At 52.8% G+C, this 21,908-nt stretch overlaps 2 protein-coding genes across 7 annotated transcripts in view; one reads left to right on the top strand and one right to left on the bottom strand.

Annotated features, from left to right (window-relative positions):
- Positions 1–11,921, bottom strand: part of ZNF638 (zinc finger protein 638) — a 76,350-nt gene extending 64,429 nt beyond the window's left edge. For 3 of the 6 annotated variants that reach the window (XM_088056156.1, XM_088056158.1, XM_088056157.1), the window contains exon 1: positions 11,761–11,920. In XM_088056156.1, coding sequence (XP_087912282.1) covers positions 11,761–11,846 — 86 coding nt within the window. In that variant the 5' untranslated portion in view covers positions 11,847–11,920. Of the gene's footprint in view, positions 1–5,814; positions 5,961–11,760 lie in introns of those variants that run through there. The other 3 variants (XM_088056160.1, XM_088056155.1, XM_088056159.1) reach the window with 3 other exon arrangements.
- A 506-nt stretch (positions 11,922–12,427) lies between these two features.
- PAIP2B (poly(A) binding protein interacting protein 2B) overlaps positions 12,428–21,908 on the top strand; it is a 21,116-nt gene continuing 11,635 nt past the window's right edge. The window contains exons 1-2 of the mRNA XM_088056185.1: positions 12,428–12,491; positions 20,802–20,947. Of these exons, the coding sequence (XP_087912311.1) occupies positions 20,813–20,947 (135 nt within the window). The 5' untranslated portion in view covers positions 12,428–12,491; positions 20,802–20,812. The remainder of the gene's footprint in view (positions 12,492–20,801; positions 20,948–21,908) is intronic.

Raw genomic sequence — 21,908 nt, 5'->3', positions numbered from 1 at the left:
GAGATTTTGGGTAAAATCAGTGAGATTTTGGGTGAAATCAGCGAGATTTTGGGTGAAATCAGAGATTTTGGGTGCTGGGAGGTGGGAAATGAAGGTACAAATCCAGGGAAGGGGGGAAAAGGGAACTCAGAGCTCTGGAGAGAGAATCCCACAGGGCTTGGGGCTGGAAGGGACCTCAGAGCCCGTCCCATTCCCCACCTCCCGTTATCCCAGGCTGCTCCGAGCCCCGTCCGAGATGGAGACCGGGAAAAATCCGAGTCCTCGTGCGGCTCCTCGGGGACGGAGCGGGGACACCGGAAAATTCCGATTTAGGACGAGGACAAATCTGCGGCCACGACATCAGCGCTTCCCGTCCTCATTCCCAACCCCAAACACGGCACAAATCCCAACCTCGTCCCAGCCCAAACCGGGAGAACTCCAAAGCCGGGAATTCCTCATTTCCCCCATTGTCCATCTGTTGTCTCCTGGAGCTGGATTCTTCTTGAGGTTTTCCAGTTTTCCCGGCCGTTCCCGAGGCTCCGCGCTGAATTCCTGAATTCCCGAGGTTCTCGTCTCGCCGATGCCGTCACGGGGTTTGGCTTCCCGGGCTGATGGGAGCTGAATCCGGGTGGGATTTTCTTCCATGAGCAGAAGTTCACAGCTCAAGGAACAAAAATTACAGGGAACGACCAAACACAGGAGCGGGAGAGGAGGATTTTCCAACACAATTCCCGGAGTTTGTTCCCATCCGGGTGTGAGATTTGGGGTTGTACAAACTGCTCAGGCCCCCAAGGAAAAACATGAATCCTATCAATCCTCTCCAAACAAACAATAACCAGATTCCCACCAGACAGCATTCCCAAAATTCCAGCTCTCTCCCGACATTCCTCCTCCCTCCATAAACAAAACCGGATTTCAACGGGAGCTGCGCGCGAAGCCGAGTTCGTTCCGGAGGTTTTCCAAACCGACATTCCCAGAGCCACCTCCTGCCTTTCCGTTCGCGGTTCCTCTGGAATTCCCAGCTCCGGAGGACAAACATTCCCTCTGAATCCCTGTGGGAAGCACCTGGAACGCTGCCAAAGCCAACCACAAAAGGATCAACGCCAACCTTAATTCCACGGATCGGGAATCTTCCGAAGGATGGGAATAAAACCCCCGATTCCCACGGGATGAGTTTTTACCTCTCCGGGTTATTTCCCAACGCTGCACCTCCCAGGGATAGCCGGGAGCAGCTCTGGGAATAACCACTCACCTCAGGGATGGGATCCAGGTTGGGAAAAACCTGGAATGAGCTGGTTTATGGAAAACGTTCCCATCCGTGGCACGGCGTGACATCGGATGGGATCGGAGGTCCCTTCCCACCCAAACCGGTCCAGGATTCTGGGAAGGGCCGCGGGAGCTCCGGAGCGCTCCGAAGGAAATGCCAAGATGGAGGAAACAACGGTCCGGGGAGAGCTTCACCTTCCTCCTCTTCCTGCTGGATTTTTTTGGGAAGCGCCGCTGCTGGGACAGGGAGAGCACGGCAGGGACCGGGAACGCCCGACGGAAATCAGGCACCGGGATCGTGGAATGGTTTGGGTGGGAAAAGACCTTGGATCCCATCCAATCCCACCCCCAGATCAGGGATATTTCCCCAATCCCAGATGGATCCGAGCCTCAATGTCCAGCCTGGCCTTGGGCATTGCCAGGGATCCAGGGGCAGCCATGGGAAATCTGGGAATTGCAGCCCAGGCAGGAATTCCTTGCCAAGATCCCAGCCCAATCTCCCCTTTCCCAGTGGAAGCCATTCCCTGGCTCCTGTCCCTGCAGCCCTTGGCCCCAGTCCCTCTCCAGCTCTCCTGGAGCCCCTGCAGGGACTCTCAGCATTCCCTGCATTTTGCCCTTCTCCAGGAGAACATTCCCAGCTCGGCTCCAGAATCCTGGAATGGTTTGGGTGGGAAGGGACCTTCAATCCCATCCCATTCCCAACCCATCCATGGGCAGGGACTTTCCCCTATCCCAGCTGGATCCAAGCCCTGGCCTTGGACACTCCCAGGGATTTGGGGCAGTCTCAGCATTCCCAGGTGCTGTGACTTTCCTTGGATTCTCCCCAAATCCCAATAAAGGCAGCTCAGGATTTGGGATTTGCAACAGTCCCTGGAGCTCAGTGGGATCCAATTCTGAATCATCCCAAAATCTCAGCTCCCCTCTGGAATCCCATGGCCATTCCCAGGGCTCTGAGCTCTTCCTGGATTCTTCCCTTCTCCAGGGGAACATTCCCAACCGATCCTTGGGAACTTCAGAGCTCAGCACAGAAGCCGAACGACGCCTTCCTCGCTTTCCCTTCCGCTTCCCAACGCCGACGGACAAACGGGAAGTTCTGGAATTTAAACTCACCCGGAACAAGAATTCCTGCACGGAGAAAAAGGGCAAGGAAAAGCCCCCCACAACAGCACAAAATCCTGGGATTATTCCGCTTGGAAAACACCTTTGGAATCATCTGCTCCGATCCGTGCCCGATTCCCACCTCGGCACCGAGAGCCACATCCAGGAATTCCTTGGACACCTCCAGGGATGAGGATTCCCAACCTCCCTGGGCGCTCCCAAGGCCTGAGCGCCTTTTCCATGAGGAAATTCCTGCTGAGGCCGTTCCCCCTTTTCCCGTTATTCCTTGGGATCGGATCCCAACTCCCCCTCCCCGTCAGGGAATTGTGGAGAGCCACGAGCTCCCTCTGGAGCCTCCTTCCCTCCAGGAACCTCAGGAGGAGGCGGATGCGCGTTTCTCCCGTTATCCAAGAGGAAATTCCAAAGGGAGAATTTCCGGATTTGTCCCTATAAATAACATGGAATTTTCCGGCTCTGCGCTAACTCCAGAGCGGATAAACCTGGAACCAAAGCCGTGCCTGGGAAGCTGCTGTGCTTTTCCAAGAGCTTTTCCAGACCTGACCGCATCCACACGGATCTCCTTTGGAGATTCCCAGCTTTTCTTTCCTTCAACGGCAAAATCTTGGAATGTTTTGGGAAAGGACCTGGATTTTCCTCCTCCTCCCTGCGCTGCCCAACACCGCGACGGCATCCAGAGGGTGCCAGGGTCCTTCCCTCTGGAAAATTCCTCATCCCAGATGTTCTCTCATCAAGGTCAGGACTCGGGCGAGGCATTCCGAGCCCTTTTTCTGCATCTGGGAATTCTTTCCCGCGGTTCTGGATGCTCCCGGGCAGTTCAGCACCCTCTGGATCTCTGGGATCGTCACCTCCGGAATTCCCCTTGCCGGCACGACCCCACCTCGAGGGGACATCCCGGCTCCACCAGGAGCCCCTGGATTTTTCCGGGCTCTCCGCGGTGTCCGTCCGTATTATCCCTCCATCCCGGGATGCTCCGGCTCCTCCGGCACGGCCCAAATCCAACAGATCCAGGTGGCCTGGCATTCCAAGTTCCGGCATTCCAGGTTCTGCCATTCCAGCAGGATCACCTGACCCGCTCGGGCCAAAATTCCCAGGATTTCCGAGGTGAGAGCAAAACCCTCCCTGAGCACATTCCTGCTGCCAGCTCCAGATCCAGCAGGATCTCGACTGGGATCGCTGGATTTGGAATTCCAAGAGCCAGGATCACCGGGAATGTTCCTGGTGGATGAGGAGGAAGAAGAAGGTGGAATGGGAACGGTCCTGGAGCACCTGGATAACGGGAAAAGGATAAATCCCGGCCTGGAAATTTGGGATTTCCCAGGAAAAAGAGAAGGGCAAAGGTTGAGCTGGAACTGGAAAAGCCTGAAGGAAGCAGATCCCAAAAAAAAAAAGGACCGGGATGGGAAAGGAAACACTCAGAGAATAAAATTCCTGGGATGAGATAAAACCGTGGAGGAAAAAAGGGAGGCAAAACCCAAGAGAAATTATTCCTCCCACCCTGGGCAATCCTGGAAGCCAAATTCCCCTTCTTCCCACTCCTCCATCCCAGTTTTCCTATGGAAAAGGAGATTTCAGGTATGGAATATCCCTTTGGCCACTCCCAGCCCAGGGAAAGCCAAACTCAGCTCCCAAATCCCACAGAAAACTCCCAGGAAAAGTTAATTCCATCCCTACCCGAGCAGAACATCAACACCAGCTGTGGAATCCACTGAAATATTCCCAAAATTCTGCCTTTGAGGCAGGAAGTTTCTATCCAGAAAAAAATAAAAAAATCAGGACAAGCTTTTCAAGCAGGAATTCCCGAAGCAGGACCAAAATCAGGAATTTTAACACCGGGGAGCTTCCTCAAATTCCACTTTCCAAGTTCGATAAATCCATTTAAACACCAGCAACAGGTCCCTGACTCCATCACTGACATTCCCGCTGAAAAATTCCCCCAAAAAAGCCCAAATTCCAAGGAGAAGATTTGTAAGCGATGGCAAGGAAACAGGAAAATCGGTTTTATTCACCTTCAAAGATTAAAAGGGAAAGGAGCCAAACCAGTTCCTTGTCTGGCAGCAAAATTTTCAAACTGGGGAAGGAAAAGAGGGAAAAAAATCCAAGTTTTGGAAGCCTTTGGAAAACCCCACCCTCGGATAAATATCCTGGATTTCGGCAAAATTTGGAGGAGGAGAAGTTGGGTTGGTCCCTTCCATCCTCACACCCTCAGGGGTAGATTGAAATCAGAGGGAGAAATCGAATTTAAAATAAAATTCAGGATATTCCTTTTCCTTGGAAAGCATCCCAAAGAAAATCAGGAGCTCAGCTCAGATCCACCTTCTCCAAAACTCCCGGATTTTTCCACGTCCAGGGAAGATTCCCACAGAAAAGATAAAAAAAACCCAAACCGACAAGATTTAAACATCAATTCTGAGCTCGAGCGAGCTTTTGGAGGGTTTGGTTTGGGTTCTGAGTCAAAAAACCCAACAAGTTTTATGGAAATCCTCTTATAAATAACCCTCTAAAAAGAGATTTTTAAAGAAAAAAATAAAATAACAACTTATTATTGCAATTCTTGTTTAAAACACCGCTAAAAACACCCCAAAAAAACAACGCTTGAATTGAGTTTTAAAAAAGATTAAATCCCCCAAAAAGAAGAAGTTCTGCAAACCACGCGATGCTACAGAGCTACAACGCTTGGCTTGAAATAAAAATGGGATTTTTTGGGGTATTTTACCCAATTCTGCTCAATTATTCCCGTTTTAAAGTTAAAAAAAAAGAAGGAAAAGCCGCGTTTTAAACCCCGAACCATGAGGAGGTGCCTGAGGCCACGTCCAGGTCCTGAGGTAGAAACCCAACCTGAGGTTTCTATCGCTTTATTTTGGTCGATTTAAAGCCAAACCCGCAACTCTCAACAGCCAAACCTCGGGTTTTTTTAAGGTTAAAATATCGAATTTCAACATTTAAAGCTTTGATGAAGTTATTAATTGAAAAGCTTTAAAGCTTTGAGTGTTGCTTAACGTGCAAGCAAATAGAGAGAGGAGCGGGGCAGCGTTTCCCTCCCTTCAAAACGCTTAAAAACCGCCTAAAGGCGAGATTAAAATCTCTAAAAATCCACATTTCAATCCGTGCCCAGATTAAAAATCTCTAAAATCCACATTTCAATCAGTGCCGGGTATAAAATGTGGTAAATCCGTTGTGGGGCTGCGCTGCAGGTCGGTAGCTACGGAGCGGTTTTATCCGCGGGCCGGAAGAAAAAAGGAGAAAGAATTAATAATAAAAGGGACTAAAAGAGAAAGAATAAATAAGATAGGATAAAAAAAATTAAGGAATAAACACCCACAACCCGAAGCTCCTCATGAGGGCCCCTCAGCCGCCCCCCCCCCCCTCACAGCCGCCATTACGCGCGTCCCCCTCAACCCCCACCGCTCTGAGGGGAGAAGGGGGGGGAAGCGGCCGCCGCTCGCCTCCTACCTCCACCGGCGCGCAGCCGCCGCTCTCCCCGCGTCCCCCGCCGCCGGGACGAAGCGGGAGGAGCGGGAAGAAGCCCCTAAAATCACCGGGGAGAGGCCCGGGAGCGGCGGGCGGAGCGCCGGGGGCGGCGGGCGGAGGGACACGGAACGCAGGGCGCGCTGCGGCTGCGCGGGGTCAGAGCCGTGTGCAAAGGAGGAAGGGGGGGGGTGGAGCCGACCCCTGCCGCGGGGCATGCTGGGAGCCGCCCTGCTATAAAAGCGCGGCGGCGGCGCGCGCCGCCTCAGAGCGGCGCTGGAGTTCGCGCGCTTCGGATGTGCCTCTTAATTCTGCTATTGCCATTTTTAACTCTTCTGTGGGTACTTCTACGACTCCCCCAGGCTGTTAAGCTGTTAATTATTAATTCTGCTCCTTGTGGTCGCTTGGTTTCCGTGCCTGGAGGCTGCTGTGTGTAGCACAGCCCTGCTGCCGGCCCCTGGAATCGTGAGGGAGCGGGAGCTGTTCCCATTCCCCTCCTCTCCAAGCCTTAATTTCATCTTTATTCAGGCCTTTAAATCCATCAATTCAGCGTTTTGACCCTAAAACAAAGCGATCCGGCTGTTGGGAGTTGTGGTTTTGGGTTAAAATTGGCCTTAAATAGAACAACAGCGGCCTCAGCTTGGGGTTTGCACCTCAACAGCACCGGGAGCTTCAGGAATGCTCCTCCAGCCCTGCTGGATTTATTCCAAATATCCTCTTTAATGTGCTCTGGGTTCTATGGACAAGCAGCATAAATATTAATAATTTATTGCAATTAATGAAACGTTATTAATTACGTAATTAGTTGTGTGCGTAGTGTAATTGCAGGGAAAAGCACGAGGCGCCGGCTCCCCGAGGGTTTGTCCGTGATGATTTTTTGGGATGAATTATCCTTGGAATGTTTAAGGTGAGGTTGGAAAGGAATTGGAGCAGCCTGGGAAAGCGGGATAAGGGTGGAATTATTGGGATTTAAGGTCATTCCCAACCCAAAATCAGTGGGATTTGCTTTGGAATAGCTGGAATTTCCAATGGATTCGCGTCCCTCGGGACACAGCGAGGCAGAATTCCTGAATCCAGGCTCCTCTCCCACAAAAAACACCCCTGGAATCCAAAAATCCACGGGGAAAAAAAAGCTTTAAAAAGCTTTAAACCTTTAAAGCTGCCACGTTATTCCCTTAAAATTCCCAAAAAATCTCATCCCACGCCGTTCCCGGGGAATTCTGAGCTAAAATTCCCTGGGAATTCCCGGGATTTTGGAGCTAAAAAGCAAAAGTGGGGTTGGATTTTCCCCCCAAAAAAACCCAAGCAGAGCAAGAAATGATCCTTCGGTATTCCCAAAATTCCTGCATCCAATTCCCAGCTGGAATTCCATGGATTGAGGCTGTTTGAATTCCAGCCTTGAGGATCCTTTCCTGACGGAAAAGATTCGGGATGGAAAATCCATCCCGAATCCGAAGCAGCTTTCAGAATTCAATCAAGAATTTAAGGAATTGTAAATTAAAAATAAATTAAAGTTAAATATTAAATAATTGGAAATGGGAAATATTTAAATTTAGGGATGAGCACAAGGAATTCTGATTTTTTTAGGGATGCTGAGCGATCCCAAATTTTTTTTTCCTCGTCATGGGGGGGTCAAAAATCCCCAAAAAAAAAGCTGGAAATGCGATCAAATCCCAAAGCTGAGAGTTCAGCTCTGCCCTAAATCCTCCGTCCCAAAAAGGATTTTGGGGGAGATTTTTGGGGATTCAGTAAAAAATGAGGGGATTTTGGGGATCTGGAGCAGCAGGAAAAGCTGAGGGAGCTGGGAAAAGTGGGAATGAGGGATTTGGGAATGAGGGATTTGGGAATGAGGGATTTGGGGATTTGGGATTTGGGGATTTGGGAATGAGGGATTTGGGAATGAGGGATTTGGGAATGAGGGATTTGGGAATGAGGGATTTGGGAATGAGGGATTTGGGAATGAGGGATTTGGGGATTTGGGAATGAGGGATTTGGGAATGAGGGATTTGGGAATGAGGGATTTGGGAATGAGGGATTTGGGAATGAGGGATTTGGGGATTTGGGAATGAGGGATTTGGGAATGAGGGATTTGGGAATGAGGGATTTGGGAATGAGGGATTTGGGGATTTGGGAATGAGGGATTTGGGAATGAGGGATTTGGGAATGAGGGATTTGGGAATGAGGGATTTGGGGATTTGGGAATGAGGGATTTGGGAATGAGGGATTTGGGAATGAGGGATTTGGGAATGAGGGATTTGGGGATTTGGGAATGAGGGATTTGGGAATGAGGGATTTGGGAATGAGGGATTTGGGAATGAGGGATTTGGGAATGAGGGATTTGGGAATGAGGGATTTAGGGATTTGGGAATGAGGGATTTGGGAATGAGGGATTTGGGAATGAGGGATTTGGGGATTTGGGAATGAGGGATTTGGGGATTTGGGAATGAGGGATTTGGGGATTTTGGGATTTGGGAATTTTGGGATTTTGGGATTTGGGAATGAGGGATTTGGGGATTTGGCAATTTGGGGATTTAGGAATGAGGGATTTGGGAATGAGGGATTTGGGAATGAGGGATTTGGGAATGAGGGATTTGGGGATTTGGGATTTGGGAATGAGGGATTTGGGAATGAGGGATTTGGGAATGAGGGATTTGGGGATTTGGGAATGAGGGATTTGGGGATTTGGGAATGAGGGATTTGGGGATTTGGGGATTTGGGGATTTTGGGAATGAGGGATTTGGGAATGAGGGATTTGGGAATTTGGGGATTTGGGGATTTGGGATTTGGGGATTTTGGGATTTGGGAATGAGGGATTTGGGAATTTGGGGATTTGGGAATGAGGGATTTGGGAATGAGGGATTTGGGAATGAGGGATTTGGGAATGAGGGATTTGGGAATGAGGGATTTGGGGATTTGGGGATTTGGGGATTTTGGGATTTGGGAATGAGGGATTTGGGGATTTGGGATTTGGGGATTTGGGATTTGGGGATTTGGGATTTGGGAATGAGGGATTTTGGAATTTGGGGATTTGGGAATGAGGGATTTGGGGATTTGGGAATGAGGGATTTTGGGATTTGGGATTTGGGATTTTGGGATTTGGGGATTTGGGGATTTGGGAATGAGGGATTTGGGAATGAGGGATTTGGGAATTTTGGGATTTGGGGATTTGGGATTTGGGGATTTGGGAATTTTGGGATTTGGGGATTTGGGATTTGGGAATTTGGGAATGAGGGATTTGGGAATGAGGGATTTGGGGATTTGGGAATGAGGGATTTGGGGATTTGGGAATGAGGGATTTGGGGATTTGGGAATGAGGGATTTGGGGATTTGGGAATGAGGGATTTGGGGATTTGGGATTTTGGGATTTTGGGAATGAGGGATTTGGGGATTTGGGATTTGGGGATTTTGGGATTTGGGGATTTGGGGATTTTGGGAATTTTGGGATTTGGGGATTTTGGGATTTGGGGATGAGGGATTTGGGGATTTGGGAATGAGGGATTTGGGGATTTGGGAATGAAGGATTTTGGGATTTGGGAATTTTGGGATTTGGGATTTTTGGGGATTTTGGGATGAGAGGGAACGGCCTCAGCTCCTCCAGGAGAGGTTCAGGTGGGATTTTGGGAATTCTCCTCCTGGAAAAGCTTTTCCAGCTGCCCCGGCCGCCGGGGGGTGGTGGTGGCACTTGGGGACACGCGGTGGCCTCGGGGCCATTAACTCATTAACTCCTGAGCTCATTAACTCGACTCATTAACTCCGGAGCTCATTAACTCATTAACTCATTAACTCATTAACTGCTGGGCCAGCCCCGGGGGCGCCCGGCTCTCAGCGCTGTCCCCGAGCTGTGACAGCAGCCAGGGCCACCCGGCCTGGGGACAGAGGGGACACAGAGGGGACACAGAGGGGACACGGGGGACAGGACAGGCACAGCCAGCCCGGTGTCACTGCTGGGGACAGGACAGGCACAGCCAGCCCGGTGTCACTGCTGGGGACAGAGGGGACACAGGCACAGCCAGCCCGGTGTCACTGCTGGGGACAGAGGGGACACAGGCACAGCCAGCCCGGTGTCACTGCTGGGGACAGGGACAGGCACAGCCAGCCCGGTGTCACTGCTGGGGACAGGGACAGGCACAGCCAGCCCGGTGTCACTGCTGGGGACAGAGGGGACACAGGCACAGCCAGCCCGGTGTCACTGCTGGGGACAGGACAGGCACAGCCAGCCCGGTGTCACTGCTGGGGACAGGGACAGGCACAGCCAGCCCGGTGTCACTGCTGGGGACAGAGGGGACACAGGCACAGCCAGCCCGGTGTCACTGCTGGGGACAGGGACAGGCACAGCCAGCCCGGTGTCACTGCTGGGGACAGGGACAGGCACAGCCAGCCCGGTGTCACTGCTGGGGACAGGGACAGGCACAGCCAGCCCGGTGTCACTGCTGGGGACAGGGACAGGCACAGCCAGCCCGGTGTCACTGCTGGGGACAGAGGGGACACAGGCACAGCCAGCCCGGTGTCACTGCTGGGGACAGGACAGGCACAGCCAGCCCGGTGTCACTGCTGGGGACAGAGGGGACACAGGCACAGCCAGCCCGGTGTCACTGCTGGGGACAGGACAGGCACAGCCAGCCCGGTGTCACTGCTGGGGACAGGGACAGGCACAGCCAGCCCGGTGTCACTGCTGGGGACAGAGGGGACACAGGCACAGCCAGCCCGGTGTCACTGCTGGGGACAGGACAGGCACAGCCAGCCCGGTGTCACTGCTGGGGACAGAGGGGACACAGGCACAGCCAGCCCGGTGTCACTGCTGGGGACAGGGACAGGCACAGCCAGCCCGGTGTCACTGCTGGGGACAGGGACAGGCACAGCCAGCCCGGTGTCACTGTCCCCATGCCGGGAGCGCTGCCACCCCTCGCTGTGTGACATTCCCTGTCCCCGCCCGCTGCCTGCCCGTGCCTCGGTGACATCCCCGGCCAGCCTTGGTGACATCCCCTGCCCTCGGTGACATCCCCGACCCTCGGTGACATCCCCTGCCCTCGGTGACATCCCCGACCCTCGGTGACATCCCCTGCCCTCGGTGACCTTGTGGCGCTGTCCCCTCCCACCCCACAGCCCCCACCTGGATTTGGGACATCCCGTGGTGACACCCTGGTGACATCCCGCCGTGCCACCCCCGGTGCCACCCCCGGTGCCACCCCCTTGTCCCCTCCGCGCTATTTTTGGTGACCCCGCTGTCCCCAGCCATAGAAGGAGCCGCTTGTCCCCGAGGTGGCAGCGGGGATTGTCACCTCCCGCCCCTTGTCACCTCCTGGGGACATTCGGTCCCGGCTGGAGCCTCGGGCCACCGGCCCCTGCTGGCCTGGGGACAGACCTGGGGACAGACCTGGGGACAGACCTGGGGACAGACCTGGGGACAAACCTGGGGACAGACCTGGGGACAAATTTGGGGACACCGCCCTCCATCCACCCCCCCTTCGTCCCCTCAGCCGCGCTTTGCTCTGCAGGGAAATGTCCCCATCCCAAACTGGGGACACTGGGAATGTCCCCATCCCAAACTGGGGACACTGGGAATGTCCTCACCCCAAACTGGGAATGTCCCCACCCCAAACTGGGGACACTGGGAATGTCCCCATCCCAAACTGGGGACACTGGGAATGTCCTCACCCCAAACTGGGAATGTCCCCATCCCAAACTGGGAATGTCCCCACCCCAAACTGGGAATGTCCCCAAAATCCCACCGGGGTCTGGGGTTGGCTTTGGGGGAGATTTTGGGGTCCCCCCCATCCCAAATCCCCAAATCCCCAAAATCCGGGATTGTTTTTTATGGGAAAGCCCTGACCCGTCCCGAATTCGGGGAGGTGACACTTGGGGACATCGGGGGAGGTGGCACCGTCCCGGGAGCTGCAGGTGACACTTGGGGACATCGGGGGTGGCACTCACCGTCCCAGGGGCTCCAGGCTCGGGGGGTAGCGGGGACCCCAAATTTGGGGTGGGGGCGCGGAGGAGGCGCCGCTTCCCTCGGGCATGGCCGGGATCGGATCCCCGGGATCTCCTGGGATCCCCGGGATCTCCTGGAATCCCCGGGATCTCTCACGGTGTCCCCAATAAGGGGGGGGAGGGGTCACAGCTCGGTGCCCCCCAAAATTCGGGTTGGGTTCCCCTCCCCCCCCCCCCGCCAAAGCCACGCGCCAGCCACGTGACCACCCCGCGCTGTGTTTACACGATTGGACCAATCAGCGCGCTTCTAGCAACGCGCTCTGGCGGCTGGGCGAGCGGTTTGTGACGCCGCTTCCCATTGGGCGAAGCGCCTGTCAATCATCTTCCAGCCGGGGGCGCCGTGGCGTTTGGGGTTATTTACATCGCGCGTGGCCACGCCCACTCCGCTGAGGCCGCGCCCCCTCGCGCTGCCCGTCTGCCCCACGTGGGTGACGCGTGCGCTCGGCCAATCAGAGCCGCCAGCGGCGGCCAATCAGGAACGCCGCCCGCTGGGAGGGATTAACGGCGTGATTGACAGCTGAACCATGCAATAGCAACGCGGTTTATGCTCTGGGGGGCGTGGCTGCGCGGCGGGGCTGACCAATGGGAGGTGTGGGCGTGGCCGCGGCGGGAGGGGCGGGGCCTGGCGGTGGCGGCGGAGGGCGCGGAGCGGAACCGGCCCGGCCCGGCCCGAGGTACCGGGGGGGACGGGGGGGGACAGAGGGGGACAGAGGGGACAGCGGGGCCCGAGACACCGGGGGGGGACAGAGGGGACAGCGGGGGGGACACAGGGGCCCGGGACACCGGGGGGGACAGAGGGGACAGCGGGGCCCGGGACACCGGGGGGACACCGGGGGGCTCCGGGCCCTGAGCGGCATCCCGGGATCCCAAAAGAGTCCCCGAAGGGCCTCTGTGGGCGCCGGGATCGGCTCCTCCATCCCAATCCCAATTCCCATTCCCAATCCCAATTCCCAATCCCAATTCCCAATCCCAATTCCCAATCCCAATTCCCAATCCCAATTCCCATTCCCAATCCCAATCCCATTCCCATTCCCAATCCCATTCCCAATCCCATTCCCTATGCCCCAATCCCATCCCAATTCCCAATCCTCAATCCTGCTCCAGTTCCCAATCCCAATTCCCAATCCCATCCCCCATTCCCATCCCAGTCCCGTTCCCACTCCCAATCCCAATTCCCGTTCCCAATTCCAATCCCCAATCCTAATCCTCATTCCCAATCCCATTCCCACCCCATCCCATTCCCAATCCCAATCCCAATTCCCGCTCCAATTCCCAATCCCTAATCCCATTCCAAATCCTAATCCCAATCCTCAATCCTGCTCCAATTCCCAATCCCATTCCCAGTTCCCAATCCCATTCCTGATCCCAATTCCCAGTTCCCAATCCCATTCCCAGTTCCCAATCCCATTCCCAATCCCATTCCCAGTTCCCAATCCCAATTCCCAATCCCATCCCCCATTCCCAGTTCCCAATCCCATTCCCAGTTCCCATTCCCAGCCCCAATCCCAATTCCAGTTCCCAATCCCATTCCCAATCCCCAATCCCATTCCCAATTCCCAGTTCCCAATCCCATTCCCAATCCCATTCCCAGTTCCCAATCCCAATTCCCAATCCCATCCCCCATTCCCAATCCAATTCCCAATCCCAAATCCCAAAATCCCAGATCCCAAATCCCAATTCCCAGTTCCCATCCCCATTCCCAATCCCATTCCCAGTTCCCAGCCCCATTCCCAGTTCCCATTCCCAGTTCCCAATCCCAATTCCCAGTTCCCAATCCCAATTCCCAGTTTCCAACCCCATTCCCAGTTCCCAATCCCATTCCCAGTTCCCAATCCCAATTCCCAGTTCCCAATCCCAATTCCCAGTTTCCAACCCCATTCCCAGTTCCCAATCCCATTCCCAGTTCCCAATCCCAATTCCCAGTTCCCAATCCCATTCCCAGTTCCCAATCCCATTCCCAGTTCCCATTCCCATTCCCAGTTCCCATTCCCAGTTCCCAGTTCCCAATCCCAATTCCCAATCCCATTCCCAGTTCCCAATCCCATTCCCAGTTCCCAATCCCATTCCCATCCCCCATTCCCATTCCCAGTTCCCAACCCCGTTCCCAGTTCCCATCCTCCATCCCCCATCCCCCATTCCCATTCCCAATCCCATTCCCATTCCCAGTTCCCAGTTCCCAATCCCAATTCCCAGTTTCCAACCCCATTCCCAGTTCCCAATCCCATTCCCAACCCCATTCCCAGTTCCCATTCCCAGTTCCCAATCCCATTCCCAGTTCCCATTCCCAGTTCCCAATCCCAATCCCATCCCCCATTCCCATTCCCATTCCCAATCCCATCCCCCATTCCCATTCCCATCCCCCATTCCCATTCCCAATCCCATTCCCAGTTCCCATCCCCCATTCCCAGTTCCCAATCCCAATCCCATCCCCCATTCCCATTCCCAGTTCCCATTCCCAATCCCATTCCCAGTTCCCATTCCCAGTTCCCATTCCCAGTTCCCAATCCCATTCCCAGTTCCCATTCCCAGTTCCCATTCCCAGTTCCCAATCCCATTCCCAGTTCCCATTCCCAGTTCCCATTCCCAGTTCCCATCCCCCATTCCCATCCCCCATTCCCATTCCCAGTTCCCAATCCCAATCCCATTCCCATTCCCAGTTCCCATTCCCATCCCCCATTCCCATCCCCCATTCCCATTCCCAGTTCCCATTCCCAGTTCCCAATCCCATTCCCATCCCCCATTCCCATTCCCAATCCCATTCCCAGTTCCCATTCCCAATCCCATCCCCCATTCCCATCCCCCATTCCCATCCCCCAATCCCATCCCCCATTCCCATCCCCCATTCCCATTCCCAATCCCATTCCCAGTTCCCAATCCCATTCCCAGTTCCCATTCCCAGTTCCCAATCCCATTCCCAGTTCCCAACCCCATTCCCAGTTCCCATTCCCAGTTCCCATTCCCATCCCCCAATCCCATCCCCCATTCCCATTCCCAGTTCCCACTCCCAATTCCCACTTTCCAATCCCATTCCCAATCCCATCCCCCATTCCCATTCCCAGTTCCCAACCCCATTCCCATTCCCATTCCCAATCCCAATCCCATCCCCCATCCCCCATTCCCAATCCCATTCCCAGTTCCCATTCCCAATCCCATCCCCCATTCCCAGTTCCCATTCCCATTCCCAATCCCATTCCCAGTTCCCAATCCCAATCCCATTCCCATTCCCAATCCCATTCCCAGTTCCCATTCCCAGTTCCCATTCCCAGTTCCCAGTTCCCAATCCCATTCCCATTCCCATTCCCATTCCCAATCCCAATCCCATCCCCCATCCCCCATTCCCATTCCCAGTTCCCATTCCCATTCCCATTCCCATTCCCAATCCCAATCCCATCCCCCATCCCCCATTCCCAGTTCCCAATCCCATTCCCAGTTCCCAATCCCAATTCCCAGTTCCCAATCCCATTCCCAGTTCCCAATCCCATTCCCAGTTCCCAATCCCAATTCCCAGTTCCCAATCCCATTCCCAGTTCCCAATCCCATTCCCAGTTCCCAATCCCATTCCCATTCCCAGTTCCCATTCCCATTCCCAATCCCATCCCCCATTCCCAATCCCATTCCCATCCCCCATTCCCATTCCCAATCCCAATCCCATCCCCCATTCCCATTCCCAATCCCATTCCCGATGGATCCCAGCCTCCTCCTCTCCCGCCGGGATTTGGGATCCATTCCCTTGGAATATTTGGGATATTTTCCCAGGCTGGAGCCCCTTCCCGCCCCTCTGGGATTTTGGGATTTGGGAACGGATTTATCCCGGAAAAATCCGCCCTCAACTCCCGGGATTTGGCGTTTCCACGGAATCCCGGAATGTTTTGCCATGGGAAAAACCCCAAATCCCATCCAGGGATAATTCCCAACGTTCCAGCTGGATCCAGCCCGGCCTTTGGCATTCCCAGGGATCCAGGAAATCCGGGAATTCCTTCCCAGCGGGAATCATTCCCTTTCCCCAATTCCAGCTCTCCCGGAATTCAGAATTCCCGGGATTTTTCCCTTCTCCGGGTGAACGTTCCCGGTTTTCCCAGCCTTTCCCAAATCCTCGTGTTTCCCTCTGGATTCTCTCCAGAAGGAATTTGGGAATTTCCCAGGCGGGAAAGGAGGGAAACGGGATTAAATTCCCAGGAATTTTGCTTTTCCATGGAATTCTGAGCTCTGCTTATCCCGGAAAATCCCAGCGCCGGAATTCCGGGAGCTGCCGGATCCGATCCTGGGATCCCGCTGGGATCAGATCCTGGGAGTGGGAATGGGTCGCATTCCTGGGATTTGGGATTTGGGGATTTGGGATCCGACCCCGCGGAGCCGGAGCCGCTCATCCTCCGGAATTCTGGGAGAGGGAAATTTGGGATTTGGGGTTTTGGGATTCCCAGAATTCCCAGAATTCCCGAGGATGAGCGGCTCCGGCTCCATAGTCTCAGATCCCAAATCCCAAAATCCCCAATCCCAAAATCCCAAAAATCCCAAAATCCGAATCCCAAATCCCCAAATTCCCAAATTCCTGAATCCCAAATCCCAAAATCCCAAAATCCCAAATCCCCAAAATCCCAAATCCCAAAATCCCGAATTTTCCCATTCCCAGAATTCCCGAGGATGAGCGGCTCCGGCTCCGCGGGGTCGGATCCCAAATCCCGAATTCCCAAATCCCAAATGCCCAAATTCCCAAATTCCTGATCCCAAATCCCAAAATCCCAAATCCCCAAAATCCCAAATCCCAAAAATCCCAAATCCCCAAATCCCGAATTTCCCGTTCCCAGAATTCCGGAGGATGAGCGGCTCCGGCTCCGCGGGGTCAGATCCCAAATCCCAAATCCCAAAATCCCAAATCCCAAAATCCCAAAATCCCAAAATCCCAAATCCCAAATCCCGAATTTCCCGTTCCCAGAATTCCGGAGGATGAGCGGCTCCGGCTCCGCGGGGTCGGATCCCAAATCCCCAAATTCCAAATTCCCAAATTCCTGATCCCAAATCCCAAAATCCCAAATCCCCAAATCCCCAAAATCCCAAATCCCAAAATCCCAAAATCCCAAATCCCCAAAATCCCAAATCCCCAAAATCCCAAAATCCCAAATCCCCAAAATCCCAAAATCCCAAATCCCCAAAATCCCAAATCCCCAAAATCCCAAAATCCCAAATCCCCAAAATCCCAAAATCCCAAATCCCCAAAATCCCAAAATCCCAAATCCCCAAATCCCCAAATCCCCAAATCCCAAAATCCCAAATCCCGAATCCCCAAATCCCGAATTTCCCGTTCCCAGAATTCCGGAGGATGAGCGGCTCCGGCTCCGCGGGGTCGGATCCCAAATCCCGAATTCCCAAATCCCAAATTCCTGATCCCAAAATCCCAAATTCCCAAATCCCAAATCCCCAAATCCCAAATCCCCAAATCCTCAAATCCCCAAATCCCCAAATTCCCAAATCCCCAAATTCCCAAATCCCCAAATTCCCAAATTCCCAAATTCCCAAATCCCCAAATCCCAAAATCCCCAAAATCCCAAATCCCCAAATTCCCAAATCCCCAAATCCCAAAATCCCCAAATTCCCAAATTCCCAAATCCCCAAATACCCAAATCCCAAAATCCCAAATCCCAAATCCCCAAAATCCCAAATCCCAAAATCCCAAATCCCAAATCCCCAAATTCCAAAATCCCAAATTCCCAAATCCCAAATCCCCAAATCCCCAAATCCCAAATCCCCAAATCCCGAATTTCCCATTCCCAGAATTCCGGAGGATGAGCGGCTCCGGCTCCACGGGGTCAGATCCCAAATCCCGAATTCCCAAATCCCAAATTCCTGATCCCAAAATCCCAAATTCCCAAATCCCAAATCCCCAAATCCCAAATCCCCAAATCCCGAATTCCCAAATCCCAAATGCCCAAATTCCCAAATTCCTGATCCCAAATCCCAAAATCCCAAATCCCAAAATCCCAAATCCCAGATTCTGGATCCTTTCCCAAATCCCGGATTTCCTGTTCCCAGAATTCCGGAGGATGAGCGGCTCCGGCTCGGCGGGGTCGGATCCCAAATCCCCAAATCCCAAATCCCCAAAATCCCAAAATCCCAAAATCCCAAATCCCCAAATCCCCAAATCCCCAAATTCCCAAATCCCCAAATCCCCAAAATCCCAAATCCCAAAATCCCAAATCCCAAATCCCAAATCCCCAAATCCCAAATCCCAAATCCCAAATTTCCCATCCCAGAATTCCGGAGGATGAGCGGCTCCGGCTCGGCGGGGTCGGATCCCAAATCCCCAAATCCCCAAAATCCCAAAATCCCAAAATCCCAAATCCCAAATCCCGAATTTCCCGTTCCCAGAATTCCGGAGGATGAGCGGCTCCGGCTCCGCGGGGTCGGATCCCGAATCCCCAAATCCCCAAATCCCAAAATCCCAAATTCCCAATATTCCCAAACCCCAAAATCCCAAATCCCAAAATCCCAAATCCCAAAATCCCAAATCCCGAATCCCCAAATCCCGAATTTCCCGTTCCCAGAATTCCCGAGGATGAGCGGCTCCAGCTCCGCAGGGTCGGATCCCAAATCCCGAATTCCCAAATCCCAAATTCCTGATCCCAAAATCCCAAATTCCCAAATCCCAAAATCCCAAATCCCCAAATCCTCAAATCCCCAAATCCCCAAATCCCCAAATTCCCAAAATCCCAAATCCCAAATCCCAAATCCCAGATTCTGGATCCTTTCCCAAATCCCGAATTTCCCGCTCCCAGAATTCCGGAGGATGAGCGGCTCCGGCTCGGCGGGGTCGGATCCCAAATCCCCAAATTCCCAAATCCCTCATTCCCAAATCCCCAAATCCCAAAATCCCCAAATCCCCAAATCCCGAATTTCCCATTCCCAGAATTCCCGAGGATGAGCGGCTCCGGCTCCGCGGGGTCAGATCCCAAATCCCCAAATTCCAAATCCCAGATCCCAAATCCCAAAACCCCAAATTCCCAAATCCCCAAATCCCCAAAATCCCAAATCCCAAAATCCCAAAATCCCAAAATCCCAAATCCCAAATCCCAAATCCCAAAATCCCAAAATCCCAAATCCCCAAATCCCCAAATCCCAAATCCCGAATTTCCCGTTCCCAGAATTCCGGAGGATGAGCGGCTCCGGCTCCGCGGGGTCAGATCCCAAATCCCAAAATCCCGAATTCCCAAATCCCCAAATCCCAAATCCCAAATCCCCAAATCCCAAATCCCAAATCCCAAATTTCCCATTCCCAGAATTCCGGAGGATGAGCGGCTCCGGCTCGGCGGGGTCGGATCCCAAATCCCCAAATTCCTGATCCCAAATCCCCAAATCCCAAATCCCCAAATCCCAAATCCCCAATCCCAAATCCCAAATCCCGAATTTCCCGTTCCCAGAATTCCCGAGGATGAGCGGCTCCGGCTCGGCGGGGTCGGATCCCAAATCCCCAAATCCCAAATCCCCAAATTCCAAATCCCAAATCCCCAAAATCCCAAAATCCCAAATCCCCAAATCCCAAAATCCCAAAATCCTGAATCCCAAAATCCCTGAATCCCCAAAATCCCAAATTCCCAAATCCCGAATTTTCCCGGGGTCGGATCCCAAATTCCCCAAATCCCAAATCCCAAATCCCAAATCCCCAAATCCCAAAATCCCAAAATCCCAAATCCCAAAATCCCAAATCCCCAAATCCCAAATCCCCAAATCCCAGATCCCAAATCCCTCATTCCCAAATCCCAAATCCCAAATCCCAAAATCCCAAATCCCCAAATCCCAAATCCCCAAAATCCCAAATCCCCAAAATCCCAAATCCCAAATCCCCAAATCCCAAATCCCGAATTTCCCATTCCCAGAATTCCCGAGGATGAGCGGCTCCGGCTCCGCGGGGTCGGATCCCGAATTCCCAAATTCCAAATTCCAAATCCCCAAATTCCAAATCCCAAAATCCCAAAATCCCGAATCCCAAAATCCCAAAATCCCAAAATCCCAAATCCCAAATCCCAAATCCCGAATTTCCCATTCCCAGAATTCCGGAGGATGAGCGGCTCCGGCTCCGCGGGGTCGGATCCCGAATTCCCAAATTCCTGAATCCCGAATCCCAAAATCCCAAATCCCCAAAATCCCAAATCCCAAAATCCCAAATCCCAGATTCTGGATCCTTTCCCAAATCCCGAATTTCCCGCTCCCAGAATTCCGGAGGATGAGCGGCTCCGGCTCCGCGGGGTCGGATCCCAAATCCCGAATTCCCAAATCCCGAATTCCCAAATCCCGAATTCCCAAATTCCCAAATCCCCAAATCCCCAAATCCCAAATCCCCAAATCCCAAATCCCCAAATCCCAAATCCCAAATCCCCAAATCCCGAATTTCCCGTTCCCAGAATTCCGGAGGATGAGCGGCTCCGGCTCCGCGGGGTCGGATCCCAAATCCCCAAATCCCCAAAATCCCCAAATCCCAAAATCCCAAATCCCCAAATTCCTGATCCCAAATCCCCAAATCCCAAATCCCCAAATCCCAAATCCCCAAATCCCAAAATCCCAAAATCCCAAATCCCCAAATCCCTCATTCCCAAATCCCAAAATCCCCAAATCCCCAAAATCCCAAATCCCCAAATCCCAATCCCAAAATCCCAAATCCCAAATCCCAAATCCCAAATCCCGAATTTCCCGTTCCCAGAATTCCGGAGGATGAGCGGCTCCGGCTCCGCGGGGTCGGATCCCAAATCCCCAAATCCCCAAAATCCCCAAATCCCAAAATCCCAAATCCCCAAATTCCTGATCCCAAATCCCCAAATCCCAAATCCCCAAATTCCTGATCCCCAAATCCCAAAATCCCAAATCCCAAATCCCCAAAATCCCAAAATCCCAAATCCCAAATTCCCAAAATCCCAAAATCCCAAATCCCAAATTCCCAATCCCAAAATCCCAAATCCCAAATCCCAAATCCCAAATCCCGAATTTCCCATTCCCAGAATTCCGGAGGATGAGCGGCTCCGGCTCGGCGGGGTCGGATCCCGAATTCCCGGCGGCTCCGGGCGGGAAGGAGGCGCCGGGCTCGGATCCGGAGCCGTTTGCGGAATTCCTGTGGATGGAGAACGAGGAGGATTTCGATCGCCAGGTGAGATTCCCAAAATTCCCGGAATTTTCCGCCCCAAAATTCCCGGAATTTTCCGGCCTTTCCCGAGGAATCCCTTGGGAAAATCCCTCAGGGAAACGGGAAAAAAAAAAAACCGGGAAAAGAATTCCCTGAGGATGGATTTGATCTCCCGGGAATTTTGGGATTTGGTTTTCCCGGAATTCGGCTCATCCCAAATTCCCGGATTTCCGGGAATTTCTGGAGCTGCCGGAATGTTCCGGACTCGGAGAGCTCCGGAATTCGGGAATAAAGAGCTGGAATTGGCTCTGGAGCCTCGTCCCGCTCCTGGAACGTTCCCGAAAAATCCAGGAAAATCCAGAATATTCCAGAAAATTCCAGAAAATTCCAGAAAATTCCCAGAATATTCCAGAAAAATCCAGGAAAATCCAGAATATTCCAGAAAATTCCAGAATATTCCAGGAAATTCCCAGAATATTCCAGAAAATTCCCAGAACATTCCAGAAAAATCCAGGAAAATCCAGAAAATTCCAGAATATTCCAGAAAAATCCCAGAAATTCCAGAAAATTCCTGAATATTCCAGGAAAATCCAGGAAATTCCAGGAAATTCCTGAATATTCCAGGAAAATCCAGGAAATTCCAGAAAATTCCCAGAACATTCCAGAAAAATCCCAGAAATTCCAGGAAATTCCCAGAATATTCCAGGAAATTCCAGAACATTCCCAGAAAATTCCAGGAAATTCCCAGAACATTCCAGAAAATTCCCAGAACATTCCAGAAAAATCCAGGAAATTCCAGGAAATTCCAGAAAATTCCTGAATATTCCAGGAAAATCCAGGAAATTCCAGAAAATTCCCAGAACATTCCAGAAAAATCCCAGAAATTCCAGGAAATTCCCAGAATATTCCAGAAAAATCCAGGAAATTCCAGGAAATTCCAGAAAATTCCCAGAACATTCCAGAAAAATCCAGGAAATTCCAGGAA

This window comes from Pseudopodoces humilis, chromosome 6, assembly GCF_049639895.1.
Source record: "Pseudopodoces humilis isolate 2021_Gansu_Grassland_sample_001 chromosome 6, ASM4963989v1, whole genome shotgun sequence".
In the NCBI taxonomy this organism is placed as follows: Eukaryota; Metazoa; Chordata; class Aves; order Passeriformes; family Paridae; genus Pseudopodoces; species Pseudopodoces humilis.
The sequence above is the reverse complement of the archived record's forward strand: the minus strand, read 5'-3'. Positions and strand labels throughout refer to the sequence as shown.